This window comes from Botryllus schlosseri, chromosome 13, assembly GCF_051294905.1.
Source record: "Botryllus schlosseri isolate E-star chromosome 13, Bs_hap1, whole genome shotgun sequence".
NCBI lineage: Eukaryota > Metazoa > Chordata > Ascidiacea > Stolidobranchia > Styelidae > Botryllus > Botryllus schlosseri.
In genome coordinates, this window is record NC_137248.1 from 18,467,209 (window position 1) to 18,492,855 (window position 25,647).

Here is a 25,647-nt window from a genome sequence, read left to right on the forward strand (position 1 = left end):
ACTCGTCAACCTCTGTCCTTAAATTAATGAACTCAATCGAAACTATAGCAACGCATATAGGTCTTTTGGAAGTATTTCTATCTACGTCTAATTGAATCGTAATATAGTCAAGTACTGCTACATGAAATACTCGAAACACAGATAACGATGTTTCGGTTATTCGGCTCCGGTCACCACTCGAAGTTTTCCTGGAAGGGCAAATTCCCGTTTTATTGATTTTTATTACGCTCCCGACACTTTAATCTTCATAGTGATGACCCAACACCAATCTTGTAGCAGGTTTTGCCTCAATATGACGCTTCGCCTCTATAGGCTGTCTCATACAAACATAAATATTCCACGAATAATATCATTTTATTAGTTTTGAAGTGGTATGGAACCAAGTTTGAAGCAGTCTTGCGTTAGCGTATTAATGTACAAATACAGTGGTGCATCTGTTGTAGTAATTTCCTCCAACGTCTTAAATATCTGGTGATTTGAGAACGACTCGAAATCGGAAAGTCTGAGATTATGAGTATCTTGGAAACATTTCACTTGACACACTTGGCACGTGACCCGAGCCTATTGATATGACTTCTCATGACTTGAGTCACAATTAGCATTGGTTCTGAGATCGTGACTTGAACCTAACACTAGTACCGGTAAAAAGTTCGAAGCTTCAAATCAGTCGTTGAAATTCACGTGGCTAGTCACTGCATGACTGCAGGTCAGTGGTTCGCCGTCCCCGATAGATGCTATACTGCCCCAATCCACGAAACATGAAACCTTTCGCAGATGTTGCCAGAACGGAGATTCTCGCATCTCTATCTCCTCGCAATTTTGAGTTTAAATTCTTGCTTCAGAACCATTCCCAGCTTGAAGAGCATATTTAAAGGTGGTTTCTGAAACGAAATGATATTCTGCAATGGTTCACAAGGAACTTTGCGTAATCGTATTCGTCCACAATCTGAAAAATGTAGTTGTTGTTTGTTGGTTACATTGAAGTTTAAAATGATCGTGCAATCCGAATTGCTACCCTCAACACTGGACCATGACAGATCTGCCAAGTCAAACATATCACTTGACGACTCGACAACTCTAAAAACAGCACAACAAGCCGTGCGACAATAAATTCACAATTTAAAGTTGCCTATACTTATCACATAGGCTACAATAGGTGAACAATGGAGATACTCTCATTCGTCCGTAAGCATACCGGCGTATCTTCGCAAGGTTCAAAAGAGTAAATATGGAGAATACGGCACATCGCCATTTTGATCTCAATCTCCGCGAACGACATTCCAATGCAATTCCGGGGTCCCGCACCGAAAGGTTGGAACATCATATCGTCGATTTGAGTCATGTCTTCCATTCTGGTATAAATGCAACTTGGGAATCAAATTGATTACAATGAGTACATATGCAAAAGACTATACGCAGGGGTGGTCAGTAGCGGAGCACTTGTACTCTTTTGAAGTACTCATGTATTGTTCTTCTGCGCTTACGGTGGACTATTAGCGACAAAAAGAGTGTATTTACATTCCTGCACCATCACCCGCGATATACGGGGTGTGAATATACGCACCTACACTACATAAATCAAACATAGTACAGTAATCCAACTGGCGCTAACACGTATGGGCATATGAAGGTAACACCTAGGTATTAGTATAGAGCGGATCGACAAATTCTATGGTCCTACTCCGGTTCTATTTTTTAAAGCTCTGGTCCGACTCCGAAGCCGGATTCTAACCCAGTGGTTCTCAACCGGGGGTCCGCGAAGCATTTTCAGGGGGTCTGCGAAACCTATCAAGTTGTTAAATGATTGATTACCGAATTTGTATTTAAAATCAATAAAATGGTCGTCTGAGATGAAATATCCGACTGTGCAAACTCATTTCAATTGTCAAATTGCCAATACCCTGACAATGCAAACATATTCCTGCTTGCGGTTGTTTTGTTGGCGTTTGTGGAAAAATTACATGTTGAAGATAGCGTGGTCAAACAGGGCGGCTTCGAAATGTTTGCAAAACATTTTGGATTTGAAGCTGTCAGTGTCCGCAAATTAGTAAACAATCGTTGGAAATAGAAATTCCTGAATCGCTGACCTAATATGTTCCAATGAGGAAATTGAAAACTCGCCCCGAAATCCATTTTCTTCTGTGATATAACCACTAAATAACTTCAGGATGAGATGCTAAATAAAAATGACTAGGCTGGACGTGGTATGTTCGATCACTATAAAGTTACACCAAGCTGTCTCTCACCAAGCACTCTCTCAGACAGCGTTGCGCCCCCCTAAGGGGAGGGAGCGGGGGCGCCCGCCCCCAGTTTGAGAACCACTGCGTTAGACCATGTTTTACAAGACTGCCGTTGTACGTTTCTAGGCAACAGACAAGAAATTATCTTCCACGTTTTAAAAATTGTATCGGCATTCGTATTCTTTTAATACAGAGTTCAATTAATTTAATTCTTTGAAGTTCTTCTATGACTGGAGCACATCCGTGTTAGAGTTGAAAACTATATTTTCCGTAAGCAAAATTAAATGTGGCTGTATTTTTGTGATCGACCTATTTTTGGTTAACCTTCTAATCGCGCAAAGCGTTAATGCAGTATCCTGTTTATTTATTCATATCGTTCATCGTATCAGCAACGGGCCTTATAATAAGGGCAAGCACGCCATCCACATACTTTTTTTGAAAAAAGGTCGCTGGGGTGAAATAGTGAAGGACCGCTGTTCTGTAGTAAAACAATTATTGGCGTCACGAGATGATGTGATACTATGATGTAATGTGCTGTTGAAAATTTATACCCCTGGAAAATAGCAGTACGAACCCACAGCTCTTCACCGTATATGCATATGTCGGTTTCCAGCTTTTGACAGTCTGCGTGGGAGTGCATTTATATCTGCTTTTCGCAACTGTTTACTGACATGAGTAAGCTTAGTTTAGTAGTGAAAACCAGGCAATTCTACTTCTGATTAAAGTAGATCAGAACTGTTTTTAAGAGCACTACTACTATTACTCGTATACTGGATTAGCATCTCGCATCCCTAACTACACAAGAGCGAACTTATTGACTAGAATGACGTTGAGTATCCCTGATATTGCACAGAGGTGGTCAAAGTAGTCAAGGAAGCTACTCAAGTATAAGTAGAAGTAGCGACGAAAAAATATACTCAAGTACGAGTAGAAGAACTTCTTCCATAAGCAACCTAAAACTACTTGAAGTAGAAGTAGAATTGACTAACTTTGAAAGTACTCAAGTAAGTAAGTAGATGTGAAAACGATACTAATTCGTTCACATTGATTGTAAAATGGTGCAAATTGAGCTATGAGAAAGGTGACGAGCTTGATTCATATTGATCCACACCAACAGGAATTTTTTTCAGGAATTTTTTCCATTTATACTTCAACATGTATGTTCTCCAGACAAAAAAACTGACATTAAATATAACTCAAAGAATATGTGACTTGGAATTAAAAGTAAAATGTAAATAATACTTCTTAAAGTGGAACATGTATTTCATGCCTATAGCCAGGGTTGTAATGACTCGAGTCATGACTCGACTCGAGTAAGACTCGAGTCACGATTTTTTGATGACTCGACTTGACTCGAGTCATTTTCTTACAAATGAAAAATGACTCGACTCGACTCGAGTTAATTTGTGTATTGACTCGACTTGTACTCGAATCATTGCGCATGACTTGGAGTCCGAGTCTCGGACCAAGTCATATGACTCGAGACTGGGTCTACCAAGACAGGCATTTCATTGTAATTTCGAAGAATAGTCAAGTTATCAGATCACACTATAATTATTTTGTCTATCAGTACAAATACTTGGAAATGCTACCTGAAACTGTTACCAAGTGAGGAAAATTAGCATATTATAAAATATAAATAGACTATTTGGGGTACAGAACTTTAATATACATTGTAATAATATATGCAGAAATATATTATATATTAAATATATACGATTGCCCTTGAAGAGTGTCAGCTCGAAAAGCTCCGGGTTTTAATATATTTCTGAAATGAATATATTATTAAAATGTACATATTATAAATGCGAACCATTCGATATCACCAAACAGAGTATAATAAAAAGTGGGTTTAACAAGACTTTAACTGGAAACAGAGCAGTCAACACAATGACTTGGACTCGGACTCGAGTCAAAACACTATGACTCGGACTCGACACTATACTCCATGACTTGGACTCGAACTTGACTCGGTACTGAATTGAGTATGACTCGACTTGACTCGAGTCAAAACTATAAAAGTGAGATTGACTTGTGACTCGGAACCTTGTGACTTGGTTACAACACTGCCTTTAGTCCAGAAAATTTTAAAGGTGACATGCTAAAACAGCTCTAAGACTAAAAAAAGTCCGAGTCCACTTTTCCAGATTAGGACACGCCATGGACATGCTAGATTACGATATGACAAGTAACTGCTAGATTGCGAAACATCAGTTTCAAACGTCATGATCAGCCATATATACTGTGATGAATTATTTCACATGGGCGAAGGACGACAATGTGGTGTAATCGGAACCACGCCAGCACGCGACCTAAATTATATTCACCGAGACTTTCGTGAAATCATACTGGATACTCCGTATCCACTGCGCGCGAAGCGCGACGAAAATTCTTCGCTTTACTCAACTCTTATGAAAATTAAATGTTGATACTCCGTGAAAACATCCGGGAAATTTCTCAGGCTATCTTCCTGATTGGAAGATTGAACTACTTTTACTTGACAAACTGAAAATAGCGAAAAGTAGGTGGGTCGATCACAAAATATTACGAAGTAGAAGTAGCGAAAATAAGATCTGCTTGAGTAAGTACCAGAAATAGACGAAAACTACTTGAGTACTTCTGAAAAGTAGAAGTACTTCGTTACTGACCACCTCTGATATTGCAATATCACAACCTGTACCTGTCAGGTTTGAATTCCCATGGATCGTCCCAATAATCAGGGTCGTGTGCCAGAAAATATACGGGAAATTGTACAGTGATACCCTTTGGGATGTGCAGACCATTGACGACTGTGTCGTTCCTGCATACGCGCGAATTTCTGGAAAATATTGAGGAGAATGAATTGTCACACCACTTAAGCTGATAAGACTTGTCCAACTTACAGGATTTTCAAAATGTGCAACTTGAAGCAGAACAACTCATTTTTCAAAATCCGCAACTAGAACTACTTACAACCCTCCGACAGTCTAAAATCATGTACCATAGATAAGTTGGATCAATATTATAATAATATACAGGACCGTAATGGCCGCACCCCAAACCCCCCAATTGGAGGGGGCGAGATCGAAGGGGGCCCAAAATTATTTTGAGAATTACCAATAATTACAGATTTATTGATGCAAAATATCTTGAATATTGTGTACCCTTCCGACAAGAAAATACACGCATGATTTATAGAAATGCGCATTTCGGTGTCGGCCATTAACGCACCACGACGCAACAAGACGTATTATGTTTCAGTCGATGTAACATGCGACTCCGAGAAGTGTGCCAGAACGATCGACAGCGAGAACACCTTAGCCGAAAAGGACTGCACTTATGCTGACCGAAAACGTCGAAGTTTATTTGTCCATGGGCGCCCAAATGGCTGGCACCGAATGTTCCTGTCCTGGCCATCTGAACCCACCAAGACAACTGCCATCCAGCGGAAAAATAATCTACCAATTCAAAATCGTGTGCGTCTTTTGGTTAAGTACGTTCGTGCGATTTCAATATCTTTTAACATAGCAGATAGGAGATGACGAAATAACATCTTGTAACGAAGTCATTATACCAACGGGTCCGCCTGAAAATGTTTCTTAATTATTTACGGACCCTACATTTTCCAAGACTCTGCTCTACTGGTAAATATGATAACGTGAGCAGAGAGAGAATAAAAAATTGATAACAATATATATGCAATTCACGATCGTATCGACCAAGTCATTCATGAATTATATAACTTTTTAAGCCTGTTTAGGCGGCCCAAGCTGACCCACTTAACAGCACACTGAAGCCTCGCGCAAAGCGTCACAAATATATGATTCAATGTGGGGAGGCGAGTGTCACCCAACTGGGGCCAAGTCGAACATGTTTATTTTTGGGGTGCTAACGAAGTAATATAGGCAATACTCACATCAAAATAGACGGATACAATCTCATCGTCTCATTGACACACATATCGAGGTATTTAAGCCGCTTGACAGTCTTATAGTCAAAGCGTCCCTGCAAGTGTAGAATCAACTATGAGTATCGATCAACACGGACGGTCACAGCAATTTGTACCTTGGCGCGATAAGCTTCGTCTATTTCAACTTGCAATTTGGCTTGTATATCTGGATGGAAGGCCAAACTATGTGACAAGCACGCCATAACGTTGGAAGTGTTGTTGAATCCGCCTCCGATCATAAGCATTGCGTTTCCCAGCAACTCCCCTCTCGTCATTCCTGCAAAATTGTGAGCAATAAGTTAGCACAAAGTCATATAATTATGCCGTAATTGTGTAAAGACATTCCAAAAACATGTTGTATGAGCCTGCGGACGACGATTACCACCTGATATAGCCGACTTATGCGATATGAGACGGTTGGAACCCTCGTAATAGTCGGTTCAACAGCTATAGGTACGTAGATATAGATCATTGATACTGAATGAATGTTCAGATGATGATGACCGTCGACCGTAAAAATCCTGCAAGACGATGTAGTCCTGAATAAAGATATTTTTGGTCCGTATATGACAGTGGTTGAAAGCCTATTTCGCCAAAGGAGCTATATTTACCCTATATTTTCAATTGTGAATATCAATCCATTATGACGTCAAAATTGAATATGCATGACGTCATTGCTTGAAAAACTGAATAAAAACATGCTTTAAACTAGAGCCTTGATTTTTGTTTTAAACACAACCCTAATCCTATAACTGCGCCTGTGCAATGTCGTATTTGTTGATTTCATGTTGCCCATATCAATATTATCTTTGTGGTAGTCGTAGTGAGCAACACAACTGGAGCTATATAGAAGCAAGATTTAAAATACGAATTTGAATTGCCTTTCATTGATTTTTCCGTAATTTCACTCTCTGGGACTTCTGCGTCCAACATCAATTGTAGAAGGTCCACGTGGCGCTCACCCTGGCAAGATTGCGATTGTATATTGACGACATACAAGACAAACAGACACAGCGATCGCAGCCCTACCCCTTCCTGGAGTCGGTCTTCGACGATGGTGTTTGTGAAGGATCGTATATATCCAAGAGATTTGGTTGGAAGCAAGCTGTATCCGAGTTTTGCAAATACAATTTCGCATGGCGGGAATATTACTGAAACGAGAATGTATATGTTTATTTTTCAGACAACGAGCCTCATTACTTAAACAAATCTCCAAAGGCCTTACGTGATCTCAAAGAGTCGTGTAATCTAATCAACTACACGATACCAAGGTGGTAAAAACACCGGCACGATATCAAAAACGATATATGATACTATCTGCATATGTCTGGTGCAAAAGACCGATAGAAGTCGAGCACCAATATAAAACTCATACCACAACAACCGGCACGAATGCCGCATGTGACCGTCTAATACTATAAATCTGGTCCATCTGTAAAGTCAATTACATCTCCAACTTTATGTAAAAATTGCATTGTAGTGACGCACAAGGCCTGTACAGGTGATAAGCGCCACTGTCGTTGTTGGGCTATACTAATGATAAAAATATATCTCCAATATTTATGAGGCCGTTTGCAAAATGTAATTGGTATCATGCTATTGCGTTCCGACCGAACTACACGATGACATTTTCCAATGTGAAGTCTCGCATTTCTAAACTGGTATCTGAAAGAGAACAACAAGGATTTGCAATTGGTTTGCAATAAATATTCATTTGATGTTTTCGGTTCTTGTGAAAATCATATTATATTGTTTTTGTTGTTTTCACACTCTGTTAATGTACAGTTCTTTTGTGCTCATATAATCTATAGTAATGTAGTGTATCGTAGTTAGATGCATATTGTGACAGAATTAAGGTTTCTGGCCAGTGAAGCCTACTGGCCTGGTGGTAACCACTGACCTAATGAGAGAAAATAAGTCATCGTTGGCTTGTAACGTTACAATATATCCGTTGCCAAACGTTATAGCTGACGATTTATCGCCCTCAACAGGGGTGTTTAAAATTGACTTTTTCTCAAATTGTACTGGCTACTTGATAAAATTGTTAGGTTACCTAATTGAAGCCTGTACACCAAATTCGGTTCAATTCCAACCAGTAGCCGTGTTGCTACTGGAAAAGAATTTTCTAAAATTTAATATGTGAAAATGAATAAAAAGAAAATTCAATATTTTCTGTTCACCCCATGAGATTGTTTGCTTGTCCACAGAAACGATGAGCCCAAAATTTGGCTCAATTCCAACCAGTGGAAGAGGAGTTATTGCCGTCGAAAATTTTTGGATTTGAATAAAATAGTACTAACGGTGGCCAATTCAATAATTATTTATTTCAAGTGTGCCCACCGTAAATACTATTTCATTCAAATTCAAATTTTTCGACGATAATAATTCCGCTTTCACTGGTTGAAATTGAACAAAATTTTGTGTGCATCGTTTTTATAGACAACCTAACAATTTCATGTGGTTTATTCGAAAATTTTGAATTTATTTTATTATTTTTATATAATAAATAAAGAACTTTCTTCTCATGTTGAAACACGTTTACTGGTTGGAATTGAACCAAATTTGGTGTGCAGGCTTCAATTAGGTAACCTAACAATTTTATCGAGTAGCCAGTACAATTAGAGGGAAAAAAAGTCATTTTTGAACACCCCTAATATACTTACACGATAATGCGAACCGCCGTTATGAGTTACGCAAAGAACAGCTCGATTATGATTTATACCAACAATCGGCGTCCTTTATTGGTATGATATTTAAATGCTCATGTTTTATCTGACAAGTATAAATTTTAATCTTGATCCAGTTTTTATACCGCTTGACCACCCGCAACATTCAAATTGAGTTCAACCAATTATAACCATTTACCCAATCATCAAGCATCAATAACACTGGTCAACACATATTTTTGGGCAGACAAAGTAAGAGTGGTTTTGGGGGTTCTGAAGGGCACTGATTCCGAATATGACCTTAGTTTTTTCAAATTGACTCTTGTTGTGGAGATAAGCCATGGGGCTATTTTGACCAAAATCTCCCATTTTCGCGGGAATGACTAGTTAAAATATAGGCTTAGTTGTACTATAAAGTTCAGAAATTCAATCTACTTGTTATTTTTACACACAGAAGACTATTTTAAATCAAATACAGCAACAGCACTATATTCAGGGGTAATAGATTTATCATAGTTCCAGACTTTCACGGATATCATGTACATAAATAAACTACAGTCATGTATGTAATTTACCTAGATAATCAAATAACGTGGCCTTAATTCCATCAGTTTTACGTCAACCACCTATTGTAAATTTGAAATAATCAGTTGGAATACAATATTATTGATATATTTTAAATCGAAATTGTTTTTTGTACGATTTTTGCCTGTAAGCTATTTAGTGCAGTTTCTCGGAAGGTTCCGGAAATGGTCTGACATAATATGTGCAATGGTTCATCTAATCTGCTTTGGTATCTTTCGTTTGTTGTTCTGATGTCTTGGTAGAACCTCTCCCTTCGCTAATCAACAAGATGATCGGGAAATATATCAAGATGACTGAACAGGTTTTCAATATGCAGAGACGAATTTTTGGACCAACTGTTTGTAGTTGGGTGCTTTGTGATCATCTAAAAAGTTATATTTACTACATTTTAGGAGAAATTACATGCAGTGAACTCCTTCCTAATGTGAAAAAGGAATCTTTCATCGGTATTCGAATATACCAGATACCAGATTTAAGCTTCTCGTTAGATAGGGTTACTAGGTATATACCCACTTTGTTAAATCAAGGGAAAATTATACATTTACCAGTCAAAAGAAATGAGACACATATGAGTATTGTAGTTAAGCCTTTCAAGGATAAATTTTATAGTTTTATACTCCTCTTCAATCTTGGTAGGATTACCAATTGAAACAGGAGAATATGAATTTCCGTTGTGCAAAAGTAAAATTTTTAGGCTTGACAAACTGCTTTTTTGACGGACAAATATTTCGCATCATGCCATGTTAATACTTATAGAATGACTGAGATTGACATGAGGGTTCTTCATAGTCAATTAGCCATTTATGCGCAGCATAAGATTAGAAAAAACTACGATTTTCTTCGGACCAAGTAAAATATTTATGGGTAAATGCAGTAATTTTAGGCTTTTTGGGGGTGCAAATATCTTTCGACAGAGAGTCAATCTGACAAAACTAATGTGATATTCGTAATCAGCAACCTCAAAACCCCCAGAAACGGCTCTCAGAAGTTCTGCATAATTTTTTTTCTTCATTTTGTTGACCATTGTTGTTTGCGATTGCGCATGTTCTTTTCTATCCTTTATTTGAGGTCGATTTTAGAGGAATCAGTTAGTCTTTCAACTGTCCTTATTTGTATTCCATGTTTTTACTAATTGTATTTGTACGATTTTAGTGATTTGATTGTTTGATTACTGTTTTAAATTGTCTTTTTTCGCTAGTATAAATTGCCCTCGCTACCGTTGTCTCGTCCTCCATACCACCGAGCAACGGATGAGCAAGCACTATTGCGAATCTCACTATCTTGTATTATTCCTTAAGCAATTCGGAAGTTCACATTGTTTAATCTTCGATTTGGGTTGCTTGATTCTGTTGAAATACAAGACTGATGCGCAAGGTTAGCGAGTCCAAAGAGCAGATTCAGCTGAGCAGACAGAATTCGACGCCTGCTAAATCGGCACTCATTTACATCGGAGTGTCGCATCGAAACAATTGTAATTGAGGTTCTATTTTGATCTTGGCAGAGTGGTGATGATCATTCTGTTACGAAGTAGATTATATAACTATATTAACGACCAGACATAACTGGTGGTGGTCCTATCAATCATTCTGCTATAAGTCGAAGATCGACGGACTATAGACGTGTGGCTAACTCATTACGCAAGAACGAGCAGAGCATATAGCTATTAGCCAATACGTGTGATGAAATAATGAGCAGCGTGCTTCATAAACCCAACGTTTCTATCCACCAATAACCCGATACAACGTAGTCTGCAATTCTTTGTTTACAAATGTATATTTTATGTCATAGTCCTTTAGTTCTCTTATGAGGATATCGATTGCGTCAAATAATCGATCACGATTATGACGGATTTTTCAAATGTAATTGATTTCGATTAGAATTACTTGAAAATTATGCAATCGTCGTAATCGATTACAATAATACATCACAATTATCCTATGTCTGTTGCAAATTAGGCAAAAGGGCCTTTCCGCTACTAAATATTTCTTTCACACCAATTTCGATTGGTGAAAACGAATCAAATATACATTTAAATGTCACGGTGCTAGTCCCCATGGGGGTGGAGTGGATTATATTTAAGAGCGCCAGGCAGCACCCCAGCAAAAGGCAATCTGCATCAGACACAGATTCGCAAACATATGAAACCTGAAACGATAGCGGATTCACTTGTCGACTTGTTTTTTTTTATCACACTAGCACTATTCAAACTTAGAAATAGGATGTAATGCAAAGAATAAGTGTCCACAATTGAAGGTACTTATGGGAAATAGCTAACAGGTACATTCGTAAGAGAATGTGAAGTGCAATAGGACCACTCGTGAAAATCTTTTAGCGACAATTGGAATACGTGGTTTTCTGACGAAAATTGCTGGTAATGACCATTTAGTTACCGTCTTCCCAAATGCTACTCAGAATTTATTTGTCCCTAACTCTTATATGTCGGTATCAACCCTCTTTACCTCACCGTCTCGCGGCACTCCTGAGCAGTCGCACCACAGTTGAGAATCACTTTCCTAGGGCTACTTCACTACCGTGTTAGTATACTCACTGCTTAGAATTCCCACTGGGTTGGTAAATCCTCCATAAAAAAGATTTCGGACTGCCTCCGTGAGTTGTGTGCCCACGCCGTCGGGTGTTTGTGTGTCAACATTCCTACCAAGAGCGACTGAGACAATAGCGACCAACGACAAATTTGAGAACAAACTGCAAAAGAATAAGTCAGACCGACGCTGATCACGAATTGCATAATTATTTTCGGCACACAATTTGCGTTGATAGCAAAATATCATCGCCATGCAGAACTTTCTGGGAACCGCACCATCCCTAATATACCTACTTCTGGACTGAAACTTCTCTATTTTCCAGCCAAATGTTGTGTAGTATATTCATTGTTTGATCCAAACACCTTTCAATGGCAATCGTTGTGGTCTGCTGTGTTCTAGAAGCGGAAAAGGCTGGCGACAGCGCAGATCTGAAAAAATTTGCTTTCTTCAGTAACATGGGCTTTTCAACCTCTGTATCCATATAGTGAAGCGCTGCTATGATACAAGTTTATGTGTGAAATAATTTATGGATATGATGGTGATCGATGATCAATCAGGTGATCATTGATGATCGTCGAATGGAATGATAAATTCGACATCATTGGTCATGTGGAACGCTTCATGCACTGCCCTGACACGATTTCCATAACGACCGTCAAATAACGTTTCATAAAATCGACTGACCGTACAACGTTTATAATAGGTGGTGGACTTCTCTTACGAATTGGTCGTAAGTTTTCGATATTTGGCGCGCTACTTTGAATTCTATGCATGCATAGCATGTAGATTGTAGGCCGATATAGGCTACACCAGTCGTTCCGGAACTATATTTTGTTGACGGCGCCCTTTGAAACTCTATCAATACTCGCGACACCCCAATGAATTTACCGATTTGCAGAGGGGCCCACAATATACTATTGCAAAATACTTATAGAAAATTGATCGAATATACCAAGACATTTGTTCATGACCAAAGATTAGGAAAAAGTAAACGGGTCTATACAGTAAAAAAAATCAAATCTTGATAGCTCAAATCCCACAAAGATCATGGAAAAAAGATCACAGACGGTTATGGGTAATCTAATGTCATAATGCTACAAAAGTGATGCAGAATTTATAGCTAACCGCCTGGTCTAATCCATTTACCTGCATTCGCAAGAGGGTATTTGGTATTTGAACTTGGTCTACGTAGGCTTACGATATTAGAAAAAAAAGGAATTTCAAGAGTCTTGGCGGCGCCCCTGGCAAAGATTGGCGGCACCCAATTCAGGAAATGCTGAGTTATACTGAATTGTGATTCCAAGTATATTCCCTGGTAACTCTTAATTTAAAGTATATATCGTTATCTGTCGTACCTTAATCGTTTCCATTTCGTGCCTTTACTCGGTAAAAGTGCTTCGTTCATATCCTTTCCATTGAGTTTATTGAATAACTTCTAAAACATAATAATGTAATTGTGATAGAGATCTTTGAAATAGCATTTGTTTACAAACGCCTCTGGTTTTGAATGCAACCCTAATCGCAATACTGTGGTCCACACATGAGTACCGAGGCAACTCAAACGCATGAAGTGATCTGAAATATACATTGCTTCAAAACGTGCCTTGGGAAGGTTTACACCGGCTTTTGCTTTTAACAACAGTCTGCGGGTTTCAAGGTCGAAAATTGCATGGGATGGATATTAATGATGCTACAAATATTAATTGAGGGTTACTGAAAATCCCTGGTTTTTAAACGGAGGTGATGTCAAGGGTGCCACGAGCTCACGTGAAGATGACAGGGTTGATATTGTGTATCACTTAGTACCTATACTATTGGACGTTTGGGACATTTCTCTCTAGTTGAGTACGACCGCATTGTCCCTTTTCCGGGTGTGATGATGGAAATCTGGAAGGAGTGAATAAAATAGGTGGGAGGGCGCAAAAATATTTGAACAATGTCGCGACCTCACGAGTTCATTGAATCATATAAGGTCACGATCCACAAGTCAAAAATTTGTGGTCGAAGTAGCCATTCATCTCTGGCTACGCCTGGGGCAATGCTTATAGCATTGGAACCACAATACGTCAATCGGTGGTTTGCGAGGGCAGCATATTGCCAAATGTTGGCTACTGTAGGATATTCTATATTATCTACAAAGTGGGCATAATGCCCACTTGTCCAGTACCCATATATATGTCCTAATATTTCAATGAAAAGAAACGGCAATTAAAATTAGCATGATGGATATCATGTGTGAACATGAGCAACGACGATATATCGAAGACATCAGAGGGTAATGATTGATAATGAATGCCATCGACGATGATCTTGGTATGCTACAGTCTGTTACACGTCCATTGTCAATTGCGCACAAAAACAATACTAACCGTCCTATCGGGAAAATTACGGAATTGTTTGGTGTAGATCTGCCTCATCATGTCTGTGTCGCATATTGTGATTACCGGCTCCAAGCCTGCGTACATCCTGGCGAAAATAACAGATCTCGCCGTTCATTCACAAACCAAACAAGGAAATTTCCTCGTAAGAAGACGGTACACCTAGTATATGATGTGCCTTCTTCGAACGCATATAGTTACGGAATTATCTGGCTACCTTAATCGTGATTCCATATCATACTTGGCAACGTCATTTAATCCACAGCTCAGTTGGTATCAAATTAGGGTGCTTAAGCACAATATGTGCTTGAATAAATTTATGAAGATTACCAGTGTAGCACACAGGCGACTTCCTTCATCAATACACGCGCTTCGCGTGACCGTGAAATGTATTATTTGGAATGTTTCGTGAGGCCCAATGTGTGAATCATGAAATACTGCGGTTTACACATACATCTATAACACTACATCCAGTTATAAGCAGCTCGATTTCATTTTTTGCCCAGGAAGGGATCATTGAAAATCTTTGCTGGAGTTCGCACATATACGTTAAAACGAGCTCACTAATGTTGTTCAATATCTGACATTGAAGGTTAGCGGCCAGTATACAGCTACTCTGTAGTAGAAAATGCAGTAAGTAGGCCACCGCATATTGCCCAGAATCTCTTGGTATAATTGCATCATAAACTTCGGTTGTGTGAGCAGAGCAGATATGCAAATTAGCCTACAGTTGACTGACTCTCGGCCCAAGCCGGATTCAAGGAGGATTGTGAAGTGTTAGATTCGGTATACACGAGCTGACAGCTGACAGTGTGATGCCGTACTAATTATCCTAAAATAACATCTGCTAAACTAGGAACCTAGGTTTTGTAGAAATATGTGCCTAGAATAGGGTTACCATATTTCAGCAACCCAAATTCCGGACACCCTTTAGCGTAGGGTTGCCATACGTCCGGAATTTCCCGGACATGTCCGGAATTTCACTGTTCAAACTAGCGTCCGGGAGGAATTTCTAAAATATGCCAAATGTCCGGAATTTTGAAGACTTTACGTAGGCTCATAATTTTTTCGTAAATCAGCATAAAGACAGTATTTTTGGGGAATATTGATGCTGATGCATGGTATTTTTCTTCACGCCCCGCGCGATTTGCTATCACATTTATTGATTTTGATATGGAGCCTACCACCCTCTCAAAATCTGCAATAGAATATAAATATAAGCAACCTTTATTTACTGGAATAAGCCTAATTGTAATCGCAATTATAGGAGAGCGGTATGTTCCCAGAGATCGTTAAGGCGGTTTTAATGCTTCATTCAAAGCGAGTGGTCCAAGCGGGAGGGGGTCGTTTGCCTTTATTCGGGGGTTTGCGAATATGTTGAACGTAATCAGCTTCCAAATTAGCCCGTGAGTAAGTCTGAGCAAAGGTGCTGACTTCTTTTAGTAATCAGCTTGTCAAATTTTGATCTGGGCTACGGAACATTTTCAAATTGGAGATGGAGTCGCGACCATAAAAGGTTGGAAACCACTGGATGTGGGGTGTTTATAAAGCTCCGTGGTGCGCACCGGCATAAGGCTGATGTTATCGGTAGGACATGAACATGACTTAACGATGTGCAATTACGCTCCCTGTATTTTCGAACTCATTATCCTCCACCAGCTCTACCGCTAACTCTGATCATGTGGGCGGAGAATAGTATCTAAATAGTAATACATGGAACGACCAATATTATTGACAAAATTCATTCAAATAATTCAACGACCAGATGCATATAGAAATCAAATTCATATAGCAAGCACCCCCCACCCAGAAGTTGCATCGATTACCCTGTATAATGTGGGCTCAAAATCATTGTTTATTTGGGCGGGAGGAAGCTGAACACGTGTGCTTTCGGTCCTGATTATAAAACACACACAGCCACATACTCCTGAACCGGATCGTGACCACCTCTGGTCTATGAGCAAAGCTTTGCTAGTCTGACGTCATAACTCATTTTGAAATCCCCTAGTGGGCGCTAAAGTAGGCTTACCATATTTTGGAAATCTTAAAAGAGGACACTTTTTCAGAAATTTGAGACTTGCAAAACCGGAAAAGAATTCTCAAAATTTGGTGAACTTTCCCCACTTTTTGATCGGTTGACTAAAAAAAAAAAAGGTCAACTTTCCCGCTCAGAGCCCAAAATACCGTTTCTTCCTCCACATTGCCGGGTGGTTGACTAAAAAAAAAGGTCTTCTTTTCGCTCAGAGCTCAAAATACCGTTTGAGCGTCACTGCTGTGCTAATTTACGGCGTATCACTCGCATTTTGCTCTAAATATGACCAAATTTTCAAAAAGGAGGACAAAATCTCAAAAATGAGGACAAAAGGGCGTCCTCCGAGGACACTTTGAAAAAAGTCAAAAAAGAGGACAAATCCTCTTAAAAGAGGACGTATGGTAACCCTAAGGTTATTTATTCTTTTTTCGGACACAAGTAATAGTGATTTTTAGTTATTATTTAGTTCTTTGTTTTCTTGGTGTGCGACACGCAGCCTGAGTTCCAAGAACCTGTTCACAACTTTGATCGACCACAGATGTCTCATTCATTTACATAGCCATTGAAATACGTTACATCAATAAATTCATTGAATACTGTTATGGTTTCTATGCTTCAAACTTAAAATTTACGTTACATACGATTAATCTTTGTATAGTAGGATTGGATAAATACGCGTTTAATGCATCGATTCAGGAATCCGGCCCGCCAAGTACTTCAATTTCCCATATACGGCCCGCCGACTGGAGATGTTGCCCGCCCCTTTTATAGATCATATTCATGGACCTCGCTCATTTCGGTGCTGAAATTTAATTCAATCCAATGTACGGGCATCGTACTTTATCCAGTTGAAACAGTTCAATCCAAGAAAATATAACCGGATTCTTTACCACAGTCGACGAATATTATTACTAAGGCAAGTTTCTGCAACTTTTACAACTTTTTTTACAACTTCCGGCAGCTTCATAAATACTCAGAAGTAATGTATTATGGTGTATTAAGCTGTTTGAAGGAATTTTATATTACAACTGCTTGCAACTTTCTCCATTTGTTTTCATACAACTTTGTTCGATTTTTCATGCAATTCTTTCCAACTTGTTTCGATTTTTCATGCACAATCAACATTTTACTGAAAATATTTGGCACTATATGTAAATGAATCTCTTGATTATTTCACTGTCATTTAAATTTGAGTTCCTTTCTGATTCGACGTACATTCAGGCTAGACTGTCGACAATTATATTTTCACTGGGTCATTTTTTAGGCTATTGATTTTGTTGGGGTCCCCAACACTGAGTTTTGCTACAGTGCCTTGCATACGGATCGATTCAAGTTTCTTATACCCTGATAATTTCGAGGAACTTGTCCATAAATCCAACTTTTTAGTGAAACTTTTGTGAAAAATAAATGTAACTTTCCACGGATTTGACTACAACAAAACCTTGCCCTAATTATTACTATAGTCACCGGTGTTGGGATGACTCGAGTCACCCTTTTCTAATGACTTGACTTGACTCGAGCCACTTTGCTAAAATGACTTGACTTGTCTTCACTCGGCGTATCAGAAATGTGAATTGACTCGTGACTCGGAGCAAAATTCACGGGTCAATTTCAAGTCATCAAGTAGGGGAGACCATGGTCAAATGTAAATAAGGGCGAATGTAACAATCGACCTCACCACTAGTAGGGTGGAGAAATCGCCTTGATATTTTGAGTTCGCATGCGGTAGTTATGTCTTCTAACATACCTGAAGTTACGTTGAGCTACGACGCGAAAGCCCGGAATAATTTGATAGAAACAAAGTTTTGGACACTTGGGTAAATTTTCTGTTCTGGAATAATTTGTTCAGAAGAATATTACCTCAAGTGGTTACAACGTAATATATGTAGCTGGAACAATGTTACCATAGTCAGTGGTGGCCTTACGAACGGGGGGCTGGGCAAGACTTACCGGGGGCCCCTATAAGTGTCTAACCGTAACTTATGGGGTCTCCGCCCCCCAGACCCCCCTTTCCCGCGGTAAGGTTTGGTCAGGTGCTGGATTCGTGTATGTATATTATTGCATGTGTCTGAGGATAGACTTCATCAAGACTAAGTAATTCTACCACATGCAGAGACGAGTTGATCATCGGGATACGGGACTTTTCTAACAAATGCAGAGATTTGATGATGATTGACACATCCGTACGGAATCATATTCTTGCTTGGTACACGGATTTCCATGTTTATTCGTTATTATCCTTAAAAAAGCGCATAATCCGAATAGGGGAGCCCCTTCTACCAGAGGGGGGGGGGGGGGGGGGGGGGGGGCTCGGGCGACCGCCCACATCGCCCACCCCAAAAGCCACCACTGACCATAGTTTACCGTGATGATAGGAAAACAAGAACTTGCATCGCCGGGAAGATACCATAGTGAGACACTAATCATGGTCGACCGTGTCAGGGGCAGTTGTAACACTCTGTCACTTTTGTCCCGTTACGACATCTTTGTTCATATGTTGGTGTAACCATTAGGGATGGTGTGAACCTCTGAAAGGCTCAGGTTCGTGTGAACGCGAACCTTTTTGAAAGGTTCTGTGTGAACACGAACGTGAACCTCATGACGTCACGTGACGTCATATTGCCAATTCCAACCTTATCTTTCAATGAACTGGCGACTCGAGCCTCATAAGGCCACAATGCTGAAGTGCATATTGGCGTTTTAAACGTCGCTAAATGTATCAACTGAGGCAATCAAATGATATAATACTCCCATAAAGTCAATATCTTCCGTCGCTTTGCCAACAATTTCGACGAGGACTTACCAAGGAATATAAGCTTACGCCTTAACGGTCCAGGCCAGACCGGACAATGTATTCGGCGTCTGAGTATTGCTACATTGATATTGAGCAGAGTGTCAAACGGGTTTCTATATTTGCTACAGATATTTCCCCATTCACAAGTTATACAGCAGTAGCCAATACCTCAATCGCATAGATCTGGTTTTAATGATGCAGAAAAGGTATAAAGTCAAGATAGACTCCGTACGCCTGCTACATTTTTTGCATCCGAAAACGTTATTAATCACATTGATTGGTTGAATAAGCATCATTCGCTGACTACGTATTTCGCTTGTGATGTTGTGTGATTGCGGCTCAAGCTCACAGCAGAGAGTCACTAAATATCCACAAGCGGAAAGCTGGGTATTTCGAGCAAACTTTTGTAACAAAGCAAGTGAAACTTTTTAGATTGTCAAGGTGCATGCTCGTTTAGTGTTGATTTTTAAAGCTGCCAGCGCCATGCATAGAGCGGCCCGCAGTCGAAATGTAATAAATTTGAACCAAAGATGTTATAATGAAGTGAAAATTGTAATATATGAAAAAGGTTCACAGTGCAGAACCTACCTAAATTTCCTAGGTTCACACACAAAACGCGAACTTGAACCTCACGTTCAAACCATCCCTATAAATCATTTACCTAATTCAGATTAATCTTGAAACAGCCTGAAGCTCAATACCAGAACAGATACTACCTTGCCATACCAATTCTAATATGATCATCTGCCGGAACGGCCATACTGACGTATGATGTGAATCTTAAGGTCGATTATATCCGTGATTCTTCCACCCTTTTCATGTTGATCGACTTTTGGTGTGTCGACCTTTAATGGTTACTTATGAACTTAGCTATCACTGAATCCTCTTTTACCAACTTTGAGCATGACCCACTTACATTTTGTCGTTTGGTGTTCACAATTTTTTTTAATTTGGTACTGAACAGAAAAAGTGCCATTAGCTTTGACGCCACACAATGCTATGTCCTCGTTTGGCTACACCATCATCGACCCATTCAACCAAGATATTTTAGCCAGGTGGCAGGTGACCGAATGCCCAACCGATTATGCTCGCTGAAGAACAGCATCTTGGTAGAAGAGGCTGAATATTTGTAGGGAGATGATGAAATGAATGTGTTTCTTGTACGCTTTGAGCTCATGAAGAAGGCACGAAGGGTGATACTGCATTCAGATGCCAAAATGCGATGGGGCGTGGCCTGGGAGCGTTCACACTTCTCTTTCTTTAGGTTGATGCAATCATACAATTTGTGCTCCCGTTTTCGGTGTTCATTTCGATTGTTTTTAGTCATAAATAACACTGTTATAAGTGCCCCGCATAGGCGGTACGTTTGTCCGTTCGAGCGGCGGTTTTCGCGCCCCAAAATCTCCGTGATTGATTGTAGATTGAATTCCATTTTAGTTTTTGTATCAACTATCGAGTTGTTGGCTTCTTTATATAAAACTTTGGAAATTAAATTTTCACGAGAAAAACACGAAATGTTAGAAAATACAAAAAGAGTTACAATTATATCTGGTCTCCCCTAATCGGTGTCGATAAAAATTAGTGTATCTTGCATATATTCGGACTGTTCGCAAAACGTTGTTGTAACCCGTGAGAGCGAACAATCGTTCAATGATCGTGCGTTTTACAGAGCCTCCATTGTTCTCTCATAAATAAACTGACCGCAAATAAAGTGATCGAAGTTCTGTTCTCTGTTCTTACCTCGACCCAACCTCTTGTTTTATTGAATTTGAATTCGAATATAGTTTATATAGTCCTCAGCCATTGGCGCAGGCTCGAATTGTATCATATCAATTTGTAAATTGGTAATGTATTGCATCTTATTAATTCGTTTCTCTAACCTCTATTCTTTATTTTGGCTGTTAATTGTAAACTGACGCTATGCAATTACTTATGTAGTTTAAGAGTTCACGAACGATACAGCGCCTTTTTGCGTGTACGCAGTTTACCAGTTCTACGTATATGTGAACGATACAGCGCCTCTTTGCGTGTATACATTTAGTTCAATATTCGGTCATCCGTTCGGAATCAATGATCGCTCAATCTGTATTTCAGACAGCTTGCAAAATGCAATGACGTAATCATGCCTCGTACTTCGAAACGGCAACTTCACTTGAATTGTGACTTGACTCGTGACTTGACTTGACTTGACTTGACTGGAGTCACCTCCGAAAATCGAGTGAACTGACTTGACTCGAGTCACCTTCGAAAATCGATTTACTTGAATTGACTCGAGTCAAAATTTGCAATGATTCGAAATGACTCGTGACTCGAAGGTAGTGACTTGATCCCAACACTGATAGTCACTATACCCAGTTTCAAAATCAAAAGTTATTCGGAAGCCATTGACAACTGTTATACATTGTGTAACATACGCACCCAAAAATTGGTCCGTGCCTTTTCCTCAGCCCAGCAAACGCATCCGAATATGAGCCCTGGAAGAAATCGGTGAGATCAGTCGACGATAAAATCTCGTTGTGAACACAACGAAAAAAACACCTACAGATTCTTTAACAAAATTTCCATTGGAAATTTTCGTACCGTGCATTGTAAACCTTGCAAAACTGATCGCGAATACCCTAAGACAAATTTTAAGCCAACTTAATTAATATCTATAACTAAAATTAATATCATCATCTCAATAATGGAGATTAGAAAGTCGTACTTAATTTTAACAAAAGTTCCAGTTATTTACTACCAACAATACGCTAAAAAATTAAGAGCACTAACTGACAACGGGCACTCTGGCCCTATTTAATCAATTTTAAATGCATGATTTCGTATCGAACTGTCTTCAGTCTTCACTCACACACGAGAAATAAAAAGCTGAACGGTGACAGTAACAGCTCTCATACTTTACTATGACCGCGTCCCTAAACGCTGACCGGTAGATTTTAATTATGCTAATATTCAAAGCTCAAAATACAACTCGGAGTGAAAATGATTAGAGTGGCGCACGTCATCTTAACATTCTTAACATATATCACGATTACCGTTTCTTGCTGGCTAAATAACGAATGTAATTTCATAAACACACATTTTAACGAACTAAGCTATCTACACAAAACTCAACCTCTGAAGACCAGGCACACACTGTTTCCGCTTGTGCAGGCTTGGCCAAAAGCCAAGTCACACTTCCACACTTCCCACGCCTTAAAATTTACATTTAGCAGCGACTACCAATGTTCCCTCTAATTTATGACGAGTCTGCGCACACTCACCAACTCACTGCGCAGACCCTTTGACAACAGTGCGTAACGATTGAAAAAAAGGTCCTCACTTTGGATTTTTTGTGCGCAACTTAGATATTCTATGCGCAGAGACTGCGTCAGCACTGCGCATTTGCGCACGTACGCAGGTTAGAGAGAACATTGGCGACCACATCGAGTAGAGGATGTTCTTTCAAACAGCAGAATACTAATCCCGATGGAAATATCTCAAAGAAAAGTACTTGCTGGTTATACCAGCCTACGCGGAAATTGTTACCTCTCTATTCAATCCTCTGATATTGCCAGCATTCCAAATCGACGGAGGATCGTGCGGTATTCCATTTATCTTGAAGAATTGCCATTTCCGATTCATGTAATACCTGAAATTCCGAGTACAAGATATAATATATTCATAAGTTTTGAAATTGTGGCGGCAACCCGTGCACTCACCTGAACAAACACAATGTGGATACGAAGATCACAAGCGATTCAAAGGAAAAGAATGGCGCTACTCGCGTTGAAATCAACATTGTTCTATCTGAAAGTTTGCGATAAAAATGAGCATACTGTTTCGTCATCAGAATGTGTGTCTGAAAAACTTGACAAAGTCGCTTTCTACATTTTCATGTCTTACCATAGTGCTGAATGGAAAATTAATGAAACAAATGATTGCTAATCCATCAAGTCATCGGGGTTCAAGGTTGTGAAGTCTATACTCATCCAACTGTTAAATACTTGGTAGAGCATTGCACACACCATCGCCGAAGCATAAATGATCTCATGACATATATAGCTAACAACTTAATAGGGATGGTGTGAACGTGAGGTTCACGTTCGCGTTCTGTGTGTGAACCTCAGAAATTGAGTGGTTCACGGTCACAAACGAACCTTGGTAGGTTATGCATTGTGAACCATTTTCATACATTACCATTTTCACTCCACTATAACATCTTTGTATGAAATTTATTGCATTTCAACTGCGGGCCAGTCTATGCGTGGCGCTTGCAGCATACTGGCGACACCAAACGAGCATGCACCTTGACAATCTCAAAAATTTTACTTGGTATGTTACATAAGTTTGCTCGAAATATCCCGCTTTCCATTTGTGAATATTTCGTGACTCACTGTTGCGAGTTTGACCCGCAATCACACAACATCAAGAGCGAAATATATTACATGTAGTCAGCGAATGATGCTTATTCAACCAATGAAGGGAATTGATATCATTGTGTGATGTAAAAAATCTAGCCGGCGTACGGGGTCAATCTAGACTTCATATGTTTATTGTATCATAAAAACCAAATCCGTGCGATCAAGGTGTTGGTTACTGCTGCATAACTTGTTCGTGGGGTAATATCGGTAGCAAGTATAGAAACCCGTCATACACTCTGCTCAATATCAACATTGCAATACTCAGACCCCGAATACATTGTCCAGTCAGGCCTAGACCGTTAAGGCGTAAGCTTATATTCACTTGCAAGTCGTCGTCGAAATTGTTGGCAAAGCGACGAAAGAAGTCGATTTTATGGGATTATTATATCATTTGATTGCCCCAGTTGTTACATTTGGCGACGTTTAAAACGTCATTTGGACTTCATTATTGTAGTATTATGTGGCCCGAGTCGTCGCTAGGTATCGTGTATATTAATATCGGCTATCAGTTCACTGAAATGTAGAGTTGGAATCAGCAATAGGACGTCACGTGATGTCATGAGGTTCACGTTGGCGTTCACACCGAACCTTTCAAAAAGGTTCGCGTTCACACGAGACTGAACCTTTCACAGGTTCACACCATTCCACTTAACCATTCCACTTAACATCAAAATATAGCTATATTCAGTGTAACGTTCACGAGTCAGATGTGGCCTAAACGGGGCCTATATGGGCTATATACCTGATAAACTCCTGACTCGAATCTGTACGGTTCGTCTGTAGCTTGAGATCCGTTTATATACTTGATAACATTAGTTTAATTTACAAAGCACTGTCTTCATAGCGAATCTTTTCACCCTTTCCACGGCGAACAGCGTCTCCTACTGCCAGCACGGAGTCACTTACATCAGCTTAAAACTAATTTACACGAACATTCCGAGAACTCGAACATTTCAAAATAAGCCATTATCAATCATGCATTGTGCAATACGTGTCACATATGACAAAGTAACACCAAACAAAGCCATTATTTTAGACAGCACGTTGCAACACGCGCGTCATCGAAGAACAACTACCATATGATCAGGACTGAATACAAGAAAACGCATTGCTCTATCAAGTATGCCGGACCACAATTGTGGAACAGCATCTCGCCGGCTATCCGACAGTCGTCGAGCATGTCCGCATTCAAGTCGAAATACAAGCAATTTCTTCTAAATCAATACCAGCCAGTCTACAGGATTAGCGGACCACGACCTAACATCGACCTCGCCCTCCGCCACATGCCATTTTATTTTGTCGCTTACGTCTTATATTCTCGGCATTACTTTTCAATCATGGTGTGCATGCCTCTTATTTACTTCGCCTAGGCTAAGGTGGGTGTCTGATCTTAATGGCTACTCCAAGTTATCTCGACACCTTCCTATCTTTTCATTGTATCGCAGTCTTGTGATGTTTTTGAAACGATGAAAATATTAATAAACCTGATTGATTGATTGATTGATTGATTGACTACTCTTTGATCGGCTGTCGTTTATGTCGTATAGCCAGATATTTACAACGTCGCCTTGCCACTATGCGTAAAACTATGCGGCCGATCATGTGATTCTCAATACATGAAAAGTATCTGTTAATATGAAGGCTACGGTACAAGACAGGGGCTTGTAAAGTAATGTTCACGACCTCTACATGGGTCACGACGGGTATAAATTTTGGTCTCGAACGAACTTGAGCGATATTTCTTATGTGCATGTATTATTTCCCGAATCTCCCGCAACCAATCCGAGTGGATACTTCGTTCGTATATCCGTGTTCATTCATTGTCTTGGTTACTATCACAAATAAGCGGGAAACGCGCAATAATGGTCACAACAATATAGGCGAACCTTTGTATTACAAAAATTGCTTGACGTCATGATAGGATTTGCCTGACATTGGTTTTTCTGGAAAGCTCTAACTACTGCCGGTAATACTCGGCTATGAAAGATGAAGGAAGGGGCCATAACTGCGGCACCCCATAGTTTTTTTAATGTGCATAATTTACAAATATAATTCATACCGTATTCGAAATTGGTATCACT

At 39.6% G+C, this 25,647-nt stretch overlaps 1 protein-coding gene across 2 annotated transcripts; it reads right to left on the bottom strand.

Moving 5' to 3' along the window:
* Positions 1-335: 335 nt before the first annotated feature.
* LOC145454750 (cytochrome P450 3A8-like) lies at positions 336-25,092 on the bottom strand. Of its 2 annotated transcripts, XM_080332736.1 has the most exons (15): positions 24,309-25,092; positions 22,865-22,952; positions 22,692-22,794; positions 21,585-21,640; positions 14,332-14,428; positions 13,318-13,397; positions 12,256-12,390; positions 11,968-12,122; positions 7,198-7,319; positions 7,050-7,131; positions 6,285-6,445; positions 6,136-6,224; positions 4,921-5,058; positions 1,196-1,352; positions 336-881 (listed from the first exon to the last, which is right to left on the bottom strand). In XM_080332736.1, exons 2-15 carry the CDS (start codon positions 22,942-22,944, stop codon positions 804-806), a joined length of 1,533 nt encoding a protein of 510 aa, XP_080188862.1. In that variant the 5' UTR covers positions 22,945-22,952; positions 24,309-25,092; the 3' UTR covers positions 336-803. The 2 variants fall into 2 exon arrangements, with proteins under 2 accessions (XP_080188862.1, XP_080188861.1); XM_080332735.1 differs by lacking the exon at positions 24,309-25,092 and having other exon boundaries at positions 22,865-24,287.
* Positions 25,093-25,647: the final 555 nt, after the last annotated feature.

What these genes read in the sequence shown, in the direction of transcription:
- LOC145454750 (XM_080332735.1), bottom strand. Translation starts at nt 22,992, where the DNA reads ATGACGAAACAGTATGCTCATTTTTATCGCAAACTTTCAGATAGAACA. An exon ending in ACGAAGCTTATCGCGCCAAG is followed by an intron (nt 6,225 to 6,284) that starts GTACAAATTGCT and finishes CTACACTTGCAG; the next exon opens with GGACGCTTTGACTATAAGAC. An exon ending in TGGGAATTCAAACCTGACAG is followed by an intron (nt 1,353 to 4,920) that starts GTACAGGTTGTG and finishes CATTTATACCAG; the next exon opens with AATGGAAGACATGACTCAAA.